This window comes from Cherax quadricarinatus, chromosome 19 (genome assembly GCF_038502225.1).
Source record: "Cherax quadricarinatus isolate ZL_2023a chromosome 19, ASM3850222v1, whole genome shotgun sequence".
Classification (NCBI taxonomy): domain Eukaryota; kingdom Metazoa; phylum Arthropoda; class Malacostraca; order Decapoda; family Parastacidae; genus Cherax; species Cherax quadricarinatus.
In genome coordinates this window covers 4780483-4798798 of record NC_091310.1, presented here as the reverse complement: position 1 = coordinate 4798798, position 18316 = coordinate 4780483, and the positions used below count along the sequence as shown (strand labels likewise).

Sequence of the window (18316 nt, the reverse complement as noted above, 5' to 3'; positions counted from 1 at the left end):
AACCACAAACATTATGTTATTCAAAAATTATACATGTATCAAGCTGTATCACGCTGCACCAAGCTGCACCAAGCTGCACCAAGCTGCACCAAGCTGCACCAAGCTGCACCAAGCTGCACCAAGCTGCACCAAGCTGCACCAAGCTGCACCAAGCTGCAACAAGCTGCACCAAGCTGCACCAAGCTGCACCAAGCTGCACCAAGCTGCACCAAGCTGCACCAAGCTGCAACAAGCTGCACCAAGCTGCACCAAACTGCCCCAAGCTGCACCAAGCTGCACCAAGCTGCAACAAGCTGCAACAAGCTGCACCAAGCTGCACCAAACTGCACCAAGCTGCAACAAGCTGCACCAAGCTGCACCAAGCTGCACCAAGCTGCACCAAGCTGCACCAAGCTGCACCAAGCTGCACCAAGCTGCAACAAGCTGCACCAAGCTGCACCAAACTGCCCCAAGCTGCACCAAGCTGCACCAAGCTGCAACAAGCTGCAACAAGCTGCACCAAGCTGCACCAAACTGCACCAAGCTGCAACAAGCTGCACCAAGCTGCACCAAGCTGCACCAAGCTGCAACAAGTTGCAACAAGCTGCACCAAGCTGCACCAAACTGCACCAAGCTGCACCAAGCTGCAACAAGCTGCAACAAGCTGCACCAAGCTGCACCAAACTGCCCCAAGCTGCACCAAGTTGCATCAAGCTGCACCAAGCTGCACCAAGCTGCACCAAGCTGCACCAAGCTGCAACAAGCTGCAACAAGCTGCACCAAGCTGCACCAAACTGCCACAAGCTGCACCAAGCTGCACCAAGTTGCATCAAGCTGCACCAAGCTGCATCAAGTTGCATCAAGCTGCACCAAGCTGCATCAAGCTGCACCAAGCTGCATCAAGTTGCATCAAGCTGCACCAAGCTGCATCAAGCTGCACCAAGCTGCATCAAGTTGCATCAAGCTGCACCAAGCTCCATCAAGTTGCATCAAGTTGCATCAAGTTGCATCAAGCTGCACCAAGCTGCATCAAGTTGCATCAAGCTGCACCAAGCTGCATCAAGCTGCACCAAGCTGCATCAAGTTGCATCAAGCTGCACCAAGCTGCATCAAGCTGTACCAAGCTTCATCAAGTTGCATCAAGCTGCACCAAGCTGCATCAAGTTGCATCAAGCTGCACCAAGCTGCATCAAGTTGCATCAAGTTGCATCAAGCTGCACCAAGCTGCATCAAGTTGCATCAAGCTGCACCAAGCTGCACCAAGCTGCATCAAGTTGCATCAAGCTGCACCAAGCTGCATCAAGTTGCATCAAGCTGCACCAAGCTGCATCAAGCTGCATCAAGTTGCATCAAGCTGCACCAAGCTGCATCAAGTTGCATCAAGTTGCATCAAGCTGCACCAAGCTGCATCAAGTTGCATCAAGCTGCACCAAGCTGCACCAAGCTGCATCAAGTTGCATCAAGCTGCACCAAGCTGCATCAAGTTGCATCAAGCTACACCAAGCTGCATCAAGCTGCACCAAGCTGCATCAAGTTGCATCAAGCTGCACCAAGCTGCATCAAGTTGCATCAAGCTGCACCAAGCTGCATCAAGCTGCACCAAGCTGCATCAAGTTGCATCAAGCTGCACCAAGCTGCATCAAGCTGCACCAAGCTGCATCAAGTTGCATCAAGCTGCACCAAGCTGCATCAAGTTGCATCAAGCTGCACCAAGCTGCATCAAGTTGCATCAAGCTGCACCAAGCTGCACCAAGTTGCATCAAGTTGCATCAAGCTGCACCAAGCTGCATCAAGTTGCATCAAGCTGCACCAAGCTGCATCAAGTTGCATCAAGTTGCATCAAGCTGCACAAAGCTGCACCAAGCTGCATCAAGTTGCATCAAGCTGCACCAAGCTGCACCAAGCTGCATCAAGTTGCATCAAGCTGTACCAAGCTGCACCAAGCTGCTTCAAGCTGCACCAAGCTGCATCAAGCTGCACCAAGCTGCACCAAGCTGCACCAAGCTGCACCAAGCTGCACCAAGCTGCACCAAGCTGCACCAAGCTGCATCAAGTTGCATCAAGCTGCACCAAGCTGCACCAAGCTGCACCAAGCTGCACCAAGCTGCACCAAGCTGCACCAAGCTGCACCAAGCTGCATCAAGTTGCATCAAGCTGCATCAAGTTGCATCAAGCTGCACCAAGCTGCACCAAGCTGCATCAAGTTGCATCAAGCTGCACCAAGCTGCACCAAGCTGCATCAAGCTGCTCCAAGCTGCACCAAGCTGCACCAAGCTGCATCAAGTTGCATCAAGCTGCACCAAGCTGCACCAAGCTGCATCAAGTTGCATCAAGCTGTACCAAGCTGCACCAAGCTGCTTCAAGCTTCACCAAGCTGCATCAAGCTGCAATAAGCTGCACCAAGCTGCACCAAGCTGCACCAAGCTGCACCAAGCTGCACCAAGCTGCACCAAGCTGCACCAAGCTGCATCAAGTTGCATCAAGCTGCACCAAGCTGCACCAAGCTGCACCAAGCTGCACCAAGCTGCACCAAGCTGCACCAAGCTGCATCAAGTTGCATCAAGCTGCATCAAGTTGCATCAAGCTGCACCAAGCTGCACCAAGCTGCATCAAGTTGCATCAAGCTGCATCAAGCTGCTCCAAGCTGCACCAAGCTGCACCAAGCTGCATCAAGTTGCATCAAGCTGCACCAAGCTGCACCAAGCTGCATCAAGTTGCATCAAGCTGCACCAAGCTGCACCAAGCTGCACCAAGCTGCATCAAGTTGCATCAAGCTGCACCAAGCTGCACCAAGCTGCACCAAGTTGCATCAAGCTGCACCAAGCTGCATCAAGTTGCATCAAGCTGCACCAAGCTGCACCAAGCTGCACCAAGCTGCATCAAGCTGCACCAAGCTGCATCAAGCTGCACCAAGCTGCACCAAGCTGCATCAAGTTGCATCAAGCTGCACCAAGCTGCACCAAGCTGCATCAAGTTGCATCAAGCTGCACCAAGCTGCACCAAGCTGCACCAAGTTGCATCAAGCTGCACCAAGCTGCATCAAGTTGCATCAAGCTGCACCAAGCTGCACCAAGCTGCACCAAGCTGCATCAAGCTGCACCAAGCTGCATCAAGCTGCACCAAGCTGCACCAAGCTGCATCAAGTTGCATCAAGCTGCACCAAGCTGCACCAAGCTGCACCAAGCTGCATCAAGCTGCACCAAGCTGCATCAAGCTGCACCAAGCTGCATCAAGCTGCACCAAGCTGCACCAAGCTGCACCAAGCTGCATCAAGCTGCACCAAGCTGCATCAAGCTGCACCAAGCTGCATCAAGCTGCATCAAGCTGCACCAAGCTGCACCAAGCTGCATCAAATGCTAAACTTACTAACAACAACAATAATATTTGCTTTGCAAGGATACACATGGAGATTGAAGTCAACGTATTAGCTACTTCTTAGCTTATTGCAAGATAATCATGTTATTTCTTAGCTTATTCCAAGATCATCATGTTATTTCTTAGCTTATTGCAAGATAATCATGCTATTCCTTAGCTTATTGCAAGATAATCATGCTATTTCTTAGCTTATTGCAAGATAATCATGCTACTTCTTAGCTTATTGCAAGATAATCATGTTATTTCTTAGCTTATTGCAAGATCATCATGTTATTTCTTAGCTTTTTGCAAGATAATCATGCTATTTCTTAGCTTATTGCAAGATAATCATGCTATTTCTTAGCTTATTGCAAGATAATCATGCTATTTCTTAGCTTATTGCAAGATAATCATGCTATTTCTTAGCTTATTGCAAGATAATCATGCTATTTCTTAGCTTATTGCAAGATAATCATGCTATTTCTTAGCTTATTGCAAGATAATCTTGCTATTTCTTAGCTTATTGCAAGATAATCATGCTATTTTTTAGCTTATTGCAAGATAATCATGCTATTTCTTAGCTTATTGCAAGATAATCATGCCACAGATTGGCACAGTTCCTTCGGAAATAACTTTCTTCGTAGAAGCCGCGAGACAGGTCAAAATTATCACTTGAATTATCGACAAACGAACAAAAAGAATTTATTTACGCGGATACGTTGATATCTGCAACACAATCATTTATCGAATATTATATAATTTTTAGAAACACTAGTTTGTTTGATAAATGTGATGCAGTTTGCAAAATATAATTCGATTATTTCCTTTGAAATAAATCGATTCCCTGGGTAATCAAAACAAAAATATACATACGAACAGTTAGGGAGCCAAAACGTGTATTTTTTTTACTAAGGATACAGAAAAAAAATTATTGTCTTAACAGTGTCGGCAGTAATCACCGATCTCACAGCTTCTTTGTGACTTCCTCAGTTTTGTGGAGTGTGGGCGTGCGCGGGCGTAGCAGTGGTCCGCTGCTGGTGCTGGAGCCGCCCTCTCGAACCTATCTCACTAACTCGACGGGCGTGAAACTGCGATGCGCTGCTCTGGGCTCTCCCACGCCCACCATTACCTGGACAGGCGCGTCGGGTGAGGCGGTGCAGAGCCAGCCAGGCCTCAGGTAAGTTTGTGCACACATGCTGTCTTTACTCTCTTTAAATTATTTACACTATTTACTAGTGGTCCAAACCAAGCCTAGCTCAGGTAAGTTTGTGCACATGTGCTGTCTTTACACTGTTTACATTATTTACAGAATTTACAGCATTCAAAGTTTTTAAAATTCTCATTTATAGTGACCATTGTCTTCACTTGTAAAAGCAACTCCCCAAAAAGAAATTTTTCTATTAATTATTTATTTATCGTAAGTTATATAAACGAACTCTTTAATAACAATGTGAAGTTCAGTTAGGGCAAATTTCTGTTACTTCGCTATGGAAAACTTGAGTAAATAAAAATTACAGAAGAGTATAAAGCAAATTGTAATCTAGTGATAATATGAGTCTCAAAGATCACTACAATATTTCTACCACATCTGCTAGGAAAATATTAAGATGGATAATGAGAACCTTTAAAACAAGGGATGACTAGCCAATAATAATCCTCTTTCAATCATATGTTCTCTCGAGGCTGGAATATTGCTGTACACAAACATCCCTTTCAAGGCAGGAGAAATTTCAGACCTGGATATACAGAGAACTTTCACTGTACGTATAAGTGCTATCAAGCACCTCAATTACCAGTACTCATTGGAGGAAAGTCTAGGAAGATACATTATAATTTACACCTGGAAAATCCTAGAGGGATGACTCACTAACATGTACACGGAATTCACTCCCTAAGAAAGCAAAATTCTCGATAAGCGGTGCAACATTCCCCAAAGAAAAACATAAGTGCTATGAGATATGAAAATAAGAATCAGCTGCCCAAGACTTATTGAACTGCCTCCAAGCATACATAAGGGGGATTACCAATAGACCCATGGCTGTCTTCAAGACCCTTGGCTCTCTTCAAGACCCCTGGCTGTCTTCAAGACCCCTGGCTCTCTTCAAGACCCCTGGCTGTCTTCAAGACCCCTGGCTGTCTTCAAGACCCCTGGCTGTCTTCAAGACCCGTGGCTGTCTTCAAGACCCGTGGCTCTCTTCAAGACCCCTGGCTGTCTTCAAGACCCCTGGCTGTCTTCAAGACCCCTGGCTGTCTTCAAGACCCCTGGCTCTCTTCAAGACCCCTGGCTGTCTTCAAGACCCCTGACTGTCTTCAAGACCCCTGGCTGTCTTCAAGACCCGTGGCTGTCTTCAAGACCCCTGGCTCTCTTCAAGACCCCTGGCTGTCTTCAAGACCCGTGGCTGTCTTCAAGACCACTGGCTCTCTTCAAGACCCGTGGCTGTCTTCAAGACCCCTGGCTCTCTTCAAGACCCCTGGCTCTCTTCAAGACCCCTGGCTCTCTTCAAGACCCCTGGTTGTCTTCAAGACCCGTGGCTGTCTTCAAGACCACTGGCTGTCTTCAAGACCCATGGCTGTCTTCAAGACCCTTGGCTGTCTTCAAGACCCCTAGCTGTCTTCAAGACCCCTGGCTGTCTTCAAGACCCCTGGCTGTCTTCAAGACCCCTGTCTGTCTTCAAGACCCGTGGCTATCTTCAAGACCCCTGGCTCTCTTCAAGACACCTGGCTCTCTTCAAGACCCCTGGCTGTCTTCAAGAGAGAGCTGGACAGACTCCCAAAATTAGTACCTGACCAGCCGGGTTGTGGTTTGAGTGCGGCCGGCAGTAAAAGCCTGATGGATGAGGCCCTGATTGATTGCGAGGTCTGGTCATGGACAGGGCCGCGCGGGCGTTGACCCCCTGAACACTTTCTAAGTAGACTCTAGGTAGGTAGATATAGACTGATAGACCTAACCAGGAGTCTACTAGCAGGGCTGCATCTGCTCTTGTTACCCACTTCCCTAGATAAAAACAGAAGGAACGTAGTTGAATTTAGAATAAGAATTAACAACTGATCGTCTACACTGCTTGCTGAATAGTTGGCCATCTTCTTGAGGCTAAAGTTAACTTAAGAAGCTGAGCTTGACTCTATGGTTATTACTGATTCTGTCATCGCCGAAAACTCTTGACTCGTATGACTCTAACAACATACACATTGGAGAAGCCAGATATTTTTTTAACACATCTGTTAAATATGTTAGAAAAGGCAGGATGAGTCGAAAAAGAAGAATCACTTTCATCATCATTCAGATCATCACTGTCTTGCCAGAGGTGGACCTACACGACAGTTAAAACGCTACAACATATCAACACTCCTTCAGAGCGCAGACAATGTACTTCCCACCTCCAGGACTTAAGGCTGGCTAACCAGTTTCCCTGAATCACTACATCCATTCATTCTCACTCGCTCCTATCTAACATTCTGACACACTCTTGCTGGACGTCCAAGCCCCTCACACACAAAACCTCCTTTACCCCCTCCTTCCAAATTTCCTAGGACGACCCCTACCCCGCCTTCCTTTCACTAGAGATTTATATTCCCTTCAAGTCATTCTGTTTTGTCGCATCCTCTCTATATGTCTAAACTATCTCAACGGCCATTCCTATGTCCTCTTTATAATACTTTTAGAAACTTTCCTTCAAACCCCCAAGCTATGGATTATCTGCATTATATTCATACCACACTTTGCCCCATACACGTCATCACTGCCTCCAACCTTCTTCTTGTTGCAACATTCACAACTCATAGACACATCTACTGACAAGTCCACTTCCAGTATCTGAATACATTCACTTCCTCCATACTCCCTCCAATCTGATATCCAATTTTACATTACCTAATTTTTTGTTATCCTCGTGGCCCTGCTTTTCCTATATTCACTTTTAATTTCCTTCTTTTACATACCCTTCCAAACTCGTTCACCATCCCCTGTAACTTCTCTTCAGAATCCCCCAACAGTGCAGTGTCATCAGCAAAATGTAACTATGACAACTCCCACTTTAAGTTAGATTGTTCTTCTGTTAATTCTACGCACCTCTTACCAACACCCAAGCATTCATTTCTCTTACGTCGCGCATCTCTGTCTAAGGCATAATTTTTCTGGGAAATAATATCCCTTTCGCCTACATATTATAACCTGAGCCTTACTATTCTTGTAAAAACTCAGTAACCTACATACAATTGCAACATCTACTACAATGCTCTAGTGTCTAACCTATCATAAGCCTTTTCCGAATACATAAATGCAACGAAAACTTCTTTACCCTTGTCTAAATACAGTTCACATATATGTTTCACTGTAAACACTTGGTCTACACACCTCTTACCCTTCTTAAAGTCTCTTTGCTCATCTAGGATCTTGCTCTCCTTCATTCTCTTAATTCTTTCAATAATAACTTTACTATATTCTTTACCTGGTATACTCAATAGGCTTATTCCTCTATAGTTCTTACACTCTCTTTTGTACCCTTTGCCTTTATACAAAGAATCTATGCATGCTCTCTGCCAATCCTCTTTCATTCAGTTATTATATAAAAGCACCAATTATTCCAAAAGTATATCCTCATCTGCTTTCAACATTTCTGTCTTTATCCCATCAATCCTCTCCTGCTTTACCCCCTTTCATTCTACTCACTGCTTTAGGCACCTGCCCCACACTCACAACTGGCTCTTCCTCACTCCTACAAGATGTTATACCTCCCTGGACAATGCACAAAATCAGAGCTTCTCTATTTTCATCAACATTTAACAGTTCCTCAAAGTATTCCTTCCATTTTCCCAATATTTCCAACTCTTCCTAAAATAACTCTCCCATCCTATTTTTATTTGTCAAATCGAATCACTCCTAAAGCATTGTTAACTTATAAATCTCACTCCAAAACTTTTTCTTATTCTCACATAATTTGTGGATAGTATCTCACCAACTCTCTGATATGCTCCCCTTTTACATTGTTTCACCGCTCTTTTAATCTCTTTTTTTTTCTTCATGTGATCCTCCCTCACTGCATCTCTGCATCTCTTCTACTTTGTAAAAACCTCTCATATGCTATCTTTTTCTCTCTTACTATTCTCTTCACCTCATCATTACACCAATCGCTCTTCTTCCCTCCCTCACCCACTTTCTTATAACTGCAAACTTCTGCTAAACACTCACACTACGTTCCTAAATCTAGCCCATACATTATTGGCCAATATGTTCAGTTGAAAAGAGAAGTAAAAAAAAAAAAGGATTAGAAAGGCTAAACGTGACTATGAAATTAGAGTTGCTAGTGAATCAAAGACTAATCCAAAAGGGTTCTTTCAAGTGTATAGGACGAAGGCGAGGGAAAAAGTAGGACCTCTGAAAGTTGGGAATGGACAGCTGAAGGATAACGAACTGGAAGTGTATTCTTTATTTAATGATTATTTTTTGTCTGTCTTTACACAAGAAGACGTAAATGAGAGTCCAGAAATTAGCAATTACTCAGCTCATGAAGAATTCAAATTAACTAATATTACTATCACGAGGGACATGGTTATCAAACAGATAGATAAGCTGAAACAAAATAAGTCCCCGGGACCCGACGAGTTTTTTCCAGGGTACGTAAAGAATGCAAGATGGAGATTAGTTAGCCATTAATGAGCGTGTTTAATGCGCCCATCCACATCAGATGTGGAAGACACCTGATGTAATTCCTATATTCAAATCAGGGGATAAGTCCATTCCATCATATTACCGTCCATGAGCCTGACGTCTATAGTAGGCAAATATTATTAGAATCAATTATAGCTGACATTATTAGAAGTCACCTTGAAGAGCATAATTTGATTAATGAATCTCAGCATGGATTCACGAGAGGTCGTTCCTGCCTTTCAAATTTACTGACCTTCTTCAATAGAACATTTGAGGCAGTAGACAGTGATAAGGAATATTATATTGTTTATTTGGATTTTAGTAAAGCCTTCGATAGAGTACCTCACAAAAGACTGTTAAGAAAAGTGGCAGCTCATGGTGTAGGAGAAAAAGTTCTTGCATGAATAGAAGCATGACTTAACAATAGAAAGCAGAGAATTTCCATTAATGGGGTTAAACCTGAATGGGGATTAGTCACTAATGGCATTCCACAAGGATCAGTTTTACATTAATGACCTTGATGAAGGAATCAGCAAATTTGCTGATGATACAAAAATAGGCCGTATGATTTATTGAGGAGGATACCAGTGAATTCTAGGAGGATTTTAACAAATTAATGTCTTGGTCTACAAAGTGGCAGATGAAGTTCAAAGTGGTCGAGTGTAAAGTCCTGGTCATTGGTAAGAAAATAACCATCGGAGTTATAAACTAGGTGAAGTAGCAGCATTTTTTGTATCTCAATATTTTGAATGCTTCCTTCTCCAGTGTTTTAGTACTTTCAATATGTTTCTGAAGAATAATTCTCATAAAATCATCAAAGGGACGTTCTCTTATGTCAAGGAATCTATTTGGTACAAGAGATTTGGGCAAAACTTATGCATTCAAATGTTTTCTTTTTTTTAATCAAGTCGAATTTTAAGCTTTTTTGACTTGATCAGTGCAGAGGAAAACTGGGTAACAAAAGAAATAAGATTAGGAAAGCTTACCGAGAACATTCTGAAGAGTCGTGTGGTATCCACTGATGCAATAAGACCTCAGTAAACAGGTGATATCACAATATGCAGAACAACCACTGTAAAAAAGTAGTGAAATAACAAGCGCTTTCGTGACTTCTCACATTATCAGGCCATTATATCTAATTGGAAACAGAGTATGTTGGATCATTGCTGAAATATACTCAGAAGAATTTATAATAAAATCATAAACAAACTACACAGAAAATTAGACATTTTAATTGAAAACAGTGATTGAACAAAGCATGCTAATAACAATTTTGTATTTAACTTATCAGATGAAATATTTGATTAAAAATACAGCTGCTGCTCTAGGTTTTGGTCTAAGTTTTGCAACTTCTAAAAAACTTAATGATGTTGAAATTGCAAAAGCCTTTTGTAACTTAGAAAAATCTTCTGATTTATCCACTGAAGAAATTAATATTAGTAAGGGAATGGTATATAGTTCTATGTTAAAATAAAATATTCCCAATTGCCCTAAAAAATTCTTTGAGTCTTATGATGCACTTATTAATAATAAAAAATTGCACCTTACTAAAGGAAATAAAATAAATGTATTATTAATTATGAAAGAAAATGATTACCAAGAAAAAAATGAATAATCTCTTAACAGGAATTTTAATAAAACAATAAAACTTCTACTGAAAAGCAAAGATGAATTAATCAAACAATTTACTTCTATTAATCCATCTTTAGACCTTACAAATATGAATTTATAAAAACACATAAACCAGGTAATCCAGTCAGACCAATTATTAGCTCCATATTGTCAGTTTCATATAAATTATCCAAATGGCTTGAAGACATTTTGAGCTCTATTGTTGGCAAAATTTCTAACTTTAACCTTAAAAACAGATTTAGTTGATAAATTAAGCTTCCTGACTGACTAAAATGATTTTAACATGGTTAGTTTTGATGTTACTTCCTTGTTTACAAAAGTTCCAGTTAATGATTTACTAAGTTTCTTATCTGAAGAATTTGTTAGTTACAATTTTCCATTCCCAGTTCCTACTGTCATTAAACATATTGAACTTTGTATTGTTGATGCAAAATTTGTATCCAATGACAAGTTTTACGCTCAGAAGTTTGGTATGGCAATGGGAAATCCTCTCTCACCTGTTGTTAGTAATTTATAAATGAATTCCCTCATCCATCTTCAAAACGCATAATGAGATTCCAAAAAAGAAAGGTTTAATTTCTTCTGTAATCCGCCTAGCCAGACAGTTGTTGACAGGGCTGGGCATGGTGATGTAGGATCGAATTCTGGCTGACTGCAGTTATGTTTATATATATATATATATATATATATATATATATATATATATATATATATATATATATATATATATATATATATATATATATATATATATATATATATATATATATATATATATATGATATAGCAGCAAGACCATATACAGCATTGCTGCACATCACCACACAATGAATGTCTTTAGTTTCAAGAGGCCACACAATATTTATATACATTCAGTCTTTTATTTCTGTCATTTGTTGTCAAAAAAAGGTCTATGGTCTATAAGGAAATGTCTTTGCCCATTCATCAAAAATAAAATAAAAATATAACCCATAAATCTCTGGTTGTAATAACACTGAGACAAAAAAAATACAGCTATATAATACAATAAAAAATTAGAGAGCACTAGGTAAACTCCAGGGAGCTTAATAAAATTCTTTTTGTTAACACTAGGGAGCTTAATAAAACACCTTTTATAACACTAGGGAGCTTAATAAAACACCTTATGTTAACACTACAGAGGTTAATAAAACACCTTATGTTAACACTAGGGAGCTTAATAAAACAACTTTTACAATATCAAGGAGCTTAATAAAACATCTTATATTAATTAACCTTTACTGGGTAGGACCAATTATACTCGATCTTGGTCTTGAAAGCGTGGTTTTTGCGCATGTCCTCCTGCTCCCCCAGCGCATCTGGGGTCCTATTCTCTATTTCTGTCCAATCACAAACCTTCCCTGAGTCGCTCCAGCTAAGCTGTGATGGCGTCTCCTCGCTTCCCATTGGTCGAGAGAGCAGAATGTAAACACTTCTAGCTTGGCGTCGCCCAGACTCGTGTTTTTCGTTGAGTGCTGCTTATATACTCAAGCATTTCCCCCTCTACCATGTCGGTAAGTACTGATTTGTGTGTCTAGTGCGTAAATGAATAGTTTAGCCATATTTTGATATATATATATATATATATATATATATATATATATATATATATATATATATATATATATATATATATATATATATATATATATATATATATATATATATATAAAGATGTTGTGAAGCATATTACAAGTGCACCATGCAAATGAAAAAAGTGCAGCAGAAGAGGTCCAAGTACACTCTGACCTGCCCGTTTAGGTGATGTTTTCAAGGTTCGTTATATAAATATTTCCATAAAATTTGGTAGTGTATATATGAATTCAGTAATGATCTGGGTGTGTACAGAACATTTTTATTGTCCTTCCAGATCAATCAGAAATTGTTCTATGGTGAGTCCTCAAAGGCTAAGTCGAAATTTGTCTGTGTTTGGGACAATAGTGACTCAGATAAAGACCCAGATGACCTGCATATGGTGGAAACTGATGATGAATACTTGCCACCAGATGCAGAGGTGTCAACAGATGAGGAGGAGGAAGCTGGGCCACCAGCAAAAAAAGAAGAAACTGAACAACAAGAAGAAACGTACTACTGTTGTGGAGTACCCTGATGAAGAAGAGCTTCAAGATGATCTTGCTTCTCAAGGAGACACCCAATGGAAGAATGATGACATCCAGACTGACCCTTTGCCTGCATATAAACATGTAAAGCCTATTGAAGTTAGGTCTGCATATGATTGTTTTACAGACTTTTTTACTCAAGACGTGATAGACAACATTGCATTTCAAATTAATTTGTATGTCCAGCAAAAAACCATACGTACTACTTTTCAAACAGATTCTGAGGAAAAAACTAGGTTCATAGGTATTCTGTTGTATATTGTTTATATTGTTTTATATTGTCTACTTGTATAATAAATTTAAAAAATATTTATTTGTTTTTTTTTAACAATTGCAACCTTGCAACATTTTAAATTGTTATACCCCAAACGGGCAGGACCGAGTTTACTCGGTCTTCGAATATTTGCAATTGCTCGACATGTAACTTTCACAACTTTATTTGGATGGCCTCAGAGACCATACATCGAAATCACTTTCAAATTCGCATTTTAGTCTGCCTTGCCCTTTAAATGGCATTAACACTAGGGGGCTTAATAAAACACCATATGTTAACACTAGGGAGCTTAATAAAACACCTTCTGTTAACACCAGAGAGCTTAATAAAACACCTTTTACAACATTAAGGAGCTTAATAAAACACCATATATTAACACTAGGAAGCTTAAGTAAAACACTTTATGTTAGCACTAGAGAGCTTAATAAAACACCTTACGTTAACACTTGCGAGCTTAATAAAACACCTTATGTTAACACTAGGGAGTTTAATAAAACACCTTATGTTAACACTAGTGAGCTTAATAAAACACCTTATGTTAACACTAGGGAGTTTAATAAAACACCTTATGTTAACACTAGGGAGCTTAATAAAACACCTTATGTTAACACTAGTGAGCTTAATAAAACACCTTATGTTAACACTAGGGAGTTTAATAAAACACTTTATATTAACACTAGGGAGTTTAATAAAACACCTTAAGTTAACACTAGGGAGTTTAATAAAACACCTTATGTTAACACTAGGGAGTTTAATAAAACACCTTATGTTAACACTAGGGAGTTTAATAAAACACCTTAAGTTAACACTAGGGAGTTTAATAAAACACCTTATGTTAACACTAGGGAGCTTAATAAAACACCTTATGTTAACACTAGGGAGCTTAATGATAAATTAAGTAGGTTATTAAGAAAGGAAGTAATTAAGGCTTTCGATAGATAACACACAATTGTTTTTCACAATGGTTAGGATGGCATACCAGTGTTATTGACTCGTACGTAAATATACGATAATTTAACCACAATATATACCAATAGAGTGAAACTCTCTGAGTTGTTACTCACAAGAAAGAACATTCTCCAGTTATATCAAGGAATTCAGTTTGTTTTAATACATTGGCATTTAAACGTAAAGATTCGACAATCAATGTTGCGTTTGAGAAGACTCCAACAGTAATAGTTTGTGGCTGAGTAGGAGACACATCTAACATTTGTCAGGCGGAATCTAATCAAATTTCCAGGTACACAGCCTAAACCTTAATAATGCTTCATCCATTTAACATGATGCATCAGCCACATAGATTGATGTGATAAATGATTTAAAAACCCGACAAGTTGAAGATTGAGACAGTTATGCAACATATGGGAATCTTTACTGAGGAAACGTTTCTCCACAGAGTGGCTTCATCAGTCCAACACAAATCAGAAGGGTTTAAGGAGAGTAGGAGTTAGAGATAATCAGTCCCTCAGCCTGGAGTCAATGTGTTCAGTCCATCAATCTTGTAGGAAGTACAGCATAGAGCCGTAGACGTGGACTGAACACATCGACTCCAGTCTGAGGGACTGATTACCTCAAACTCCTCCTCTCCTTATACCCTTTTGATTTGTATTGTACTGATGAACCACTGTGTGGCGAAATGTTTCCTCAGTAAAGATTCGCATATGTTGCATAAGTGTCTCAATCTTCCACATAGATTGTTGTCATTCAGAATTTTTTTGTTTTATCTTTGGGAAGTTCCAAGTCTGTAAGGCCACATAGAGCCCAGGGAATGAAAGTCATTAAGACCTGGTCCAAGGAAGAGGATGATAAATAAAGTTTCTTGGATCGTGAGCTCCTCACCAGGATCTAGACACCCCTGTGAAGATGCAGACTTAAGTTAATAAGCAATTTTTGCATAATAACTCTATACTATTTTGAGATTAGAAGTAGCAAAATGGCACCAACATCCTCCCCTGACAATACCAACCTCCTTTAAAGTTGAATACGTGGGTTTTGAGTTTTTGTAGCCTATCAGAAGAGGCTTTTTATAGTTACTGTTGGAGACCAGTACTGGGATACGTCTATGTAGCACTTACCAGAGAACAGCTGTACTTGCTAGTTGTTCCATGAACCTTCCACTGGTGATAGTTCACCAGGGTTTAAAAATGGAATGTGAACAAATAAGGCATAATAAAGTTAAATGACAGCCGTAGTCATTAAGTATAACCAGTTTGTAATAAAAATCACAGGTAACATGGTCTTTAATGATTCACTAAATTTGTGAAACATAAAAATGCCCTAAAGATTTTGTTTTTATTTTTATAAAACGCAGAAAGATAAAATATTAAATTTTTTTAAGTAATTCAAATTATTATATTTTCCCTATAAGACTGTCTGGAACGCAGAACGTAGCAGCTAATGTCCGGTCTCGTCACAGTGAGGTAATTGCAGTAGATTCTTCCTTTATCTATTACTACATCACAGGAACTCATAGACTTGATGCAGTTTGGTTTCATGTAATTAAGTTCCTGACCAAAGAGAACAACAACTCATCAGTTCAGTTACCTGTACCGAACAGTGACTTGCTGATGAGTTATAACTTGCTGTTAGAAGTTGCCAGACTTGGATGTCTTAGTCGACCTGTTCATCAGTTTAGTGATAATCTCTATGCTGCCTTGAAGCTAAGTCACAATATCCTAAACATCAGCCAACAAGGACAAGACCACTCCGTTAAACCGTGTGGCAGCTGGTATCTTCTGGAATGTACTGCATTGGGAGAAGTGTGTACTCTACGAAGGTACTGTAGTGGCCCCAACCCAGCTTATCCTCCCACCAAGCAACTTTGAGAAGGAAACTCCACTGACCTTTTGACTAACTTTCATCCTTCACTCCAAGAGAGTAAATATTTGTGAGTGAAGATGAACAGAGAGAATTATTTGTTTATATTTATGTTACTGACAATGGAGGTGAATTCTGTAATGTAGTGCTTGACAAATTAGTGTAATATTTTAAGATCAGGAAGATAACCATTGTAATACAGTATCCTGTTAGCAATGGTTTATCCTAGTATCTCTAACTGGGATTAAGCAATCTGTGATGTGCAGCATGCGATCATCTCTGACCTGAAATTCTCAATAGGAGTGTCACTGCATTATGCTCTGAATGGTGGTAACAAGAGTTCCATATGAGCTGTGGTATTCTTCACCTACACATAATTGCAAAGATGATTATGTAATGAACTTATTTTCAAGAGAGTAAAACAATCTCTTACAAGAACTTATGAATGAGACACTTGACCAACATTTGGGAATCTATATAGTGGAAACAATTTGCCAATCAATGGCTCCATCAGTCCGATACAGGGGAGAACGGAGGAATACGAGGATGTTCAGGTAATCAATCAGTCCTTCAGCTTAGAGATGGAGTGTTCAATCTATCAGTCTTAATTTAAAGGTATTGATGGATTGACAAAAGTCACTGCTCGTATCGAACCTAATAAAATCAATATTGGTTAAAATTAAGTGTTGTTGAATTTCAACAAGATGTCAGCAATGTCATAACTAGATTGGAAATTTGTTGGTCCATATAGAAACATAAGCGTATTTGTGGGACTAAATATGAAGTTCCTGATCTAGCCACTATTCGATGTAAAGAATCTCATTTAGATAAGATGAAATAGGTTGGTGATAAAGTCGAACAGCCATCTGACGCCTTGGCACGTGATGTAACGCTTTATTATATATTTACAATTCTTTTGCTACTACACCATCTTGTTCTGACCTATCTATCGACCTAATGCTGACCAGGTGACTGATTCAACACATGCTGACTCTTGTCAGCAGGCTCTCAGGTTTAGACGATTAAGACTGCTAGTCCAAAAAGTGATTGTTGACAAGAAAAGGAAGAACACATCAGTAGTCCCACTGGCTTATACTAGGCATGTCCTTCTCAAACCCAGTCCCACTAACGAAAATATCTGCCCAACCCATTTTTAATTATACTCAAGGGAAAAACTTTGATAACCCTTTTGTGCGTATGTGCGCTTGGTCGATGCAATCCCTACGCGATCCTCAGTGTAAAATGTGGCGCCGGTCTGAGACGGAAATGAGTAGCAGACTGCCCCTTTGTACTCCATCTTTGTTGCATGATGAAGCAGAAATAACGATGTTCTTCCATACAGTGATAACCTAGGTACAACCCACAACATGCAAAACATCTGAAGCTTGCAGCTGAACCTCCTTCTTTCAAGATGTATCGAGATAGATTTCAGTTAATGTGGGGGCACTTGTGTAGTCCCACACCTGCTTGCAAGCTGTTCAAGGATGCATTTAATTGCCGACGGATCTTGATATTTGGGACAGCTCCCTTATTGCTGGGCATCTGGATGTTGGAAAGCCTTCCTTGATGCTGCTGCAAATTCTGTGATCTTTTCCCCCTGATCTACAGCAAACAAGATCAAAGTGGGATGAGGTGTGTGCCTAGAGGAAAACTTGGGACAGTCACACTAATAAACAATAACTGACCATTAGATTTCTCCATTTATTAGGTGTGAAGGTTACTCAGTATTTGTAGTTAATGAACAATAATGACAAAAAATTTATTATACAATACATAAAAAAGATACCAAATGAACTGAAGGCTTAGCAAAAGACGCTTCGGCATTCAGAAATTAAATGGTGCGATCAATGGCTAAAGTTTCAATTTAGGATGGAGGAGTAAGTCTTGTTATGGTAGCAAACCTTTATCTCTGAAGCTCAAATCTAAAACTTGCTAAAACAGCAATAGTGACGAAGTATCGTTTAAAACAGCACCTGATATAACAGCACATAAATATGACAGCGTAGCTTATGTAAGGGCACACTCTCAGAACATTCACAAAATGCACATCCCGTGCAATCTGAAGGCAGAGAGAGGAGTAAACGCAATTGTAAATCAATTTCCATGGTAATCATAGCCCTAGTAAATGTCAGACTAAATTCAATCTTTAAATGAATTGCGAAAAATATTCATAACAAAGCAATGTAGCTTGGTAATAACAGACATAAGAACAGTCTTGCCAAATTACCAGCAGAAATTAGCGGAACTAAAATACTAGACAGATTTTGTCAGTGATGTGCGCGTCCTCCCCAGACAGTTTGTAGCGAGAAAGAAGTGAGCAGATGGGTACAGCTTTCTCTCGGATATATTGATCATGTGTCATAAACTTAAAGAAGAACCGGAAAGATTCACAAACTTTAAGGAATAAGAAGATTTACAAAACGATTAGGTACGAGTGTACTCACGTAATTGTACTCACCTAATTGTGGTTGCAGG

General features: G+C 40.0%; 1 protein-coding gene across 1 annotated transcript in view; it reads left to right on the top strand.

The window, feature by feature from the left end:
• The first annotated feature begins 3900 nt into the window (after positions 1-3900).
• The window catches only part of LOC128688200 (cell adhesion molecule Dscam1), an 876413-nt gene continuing 861997 nt past the window's right edge, over positions 3901-18316 (top strand). The window contains exons 1-2 of the mRNA XM_070086854.1: positions 3901-3991; positions 4324-4510. Coding sequence (XP_069942955.1) covers positions 3901-3991; positions 4324-4510 — 278 coding nt within the window. The remainder of the gene's footprint in view (positions 3992-4323; positions 4511-18316) is intronic.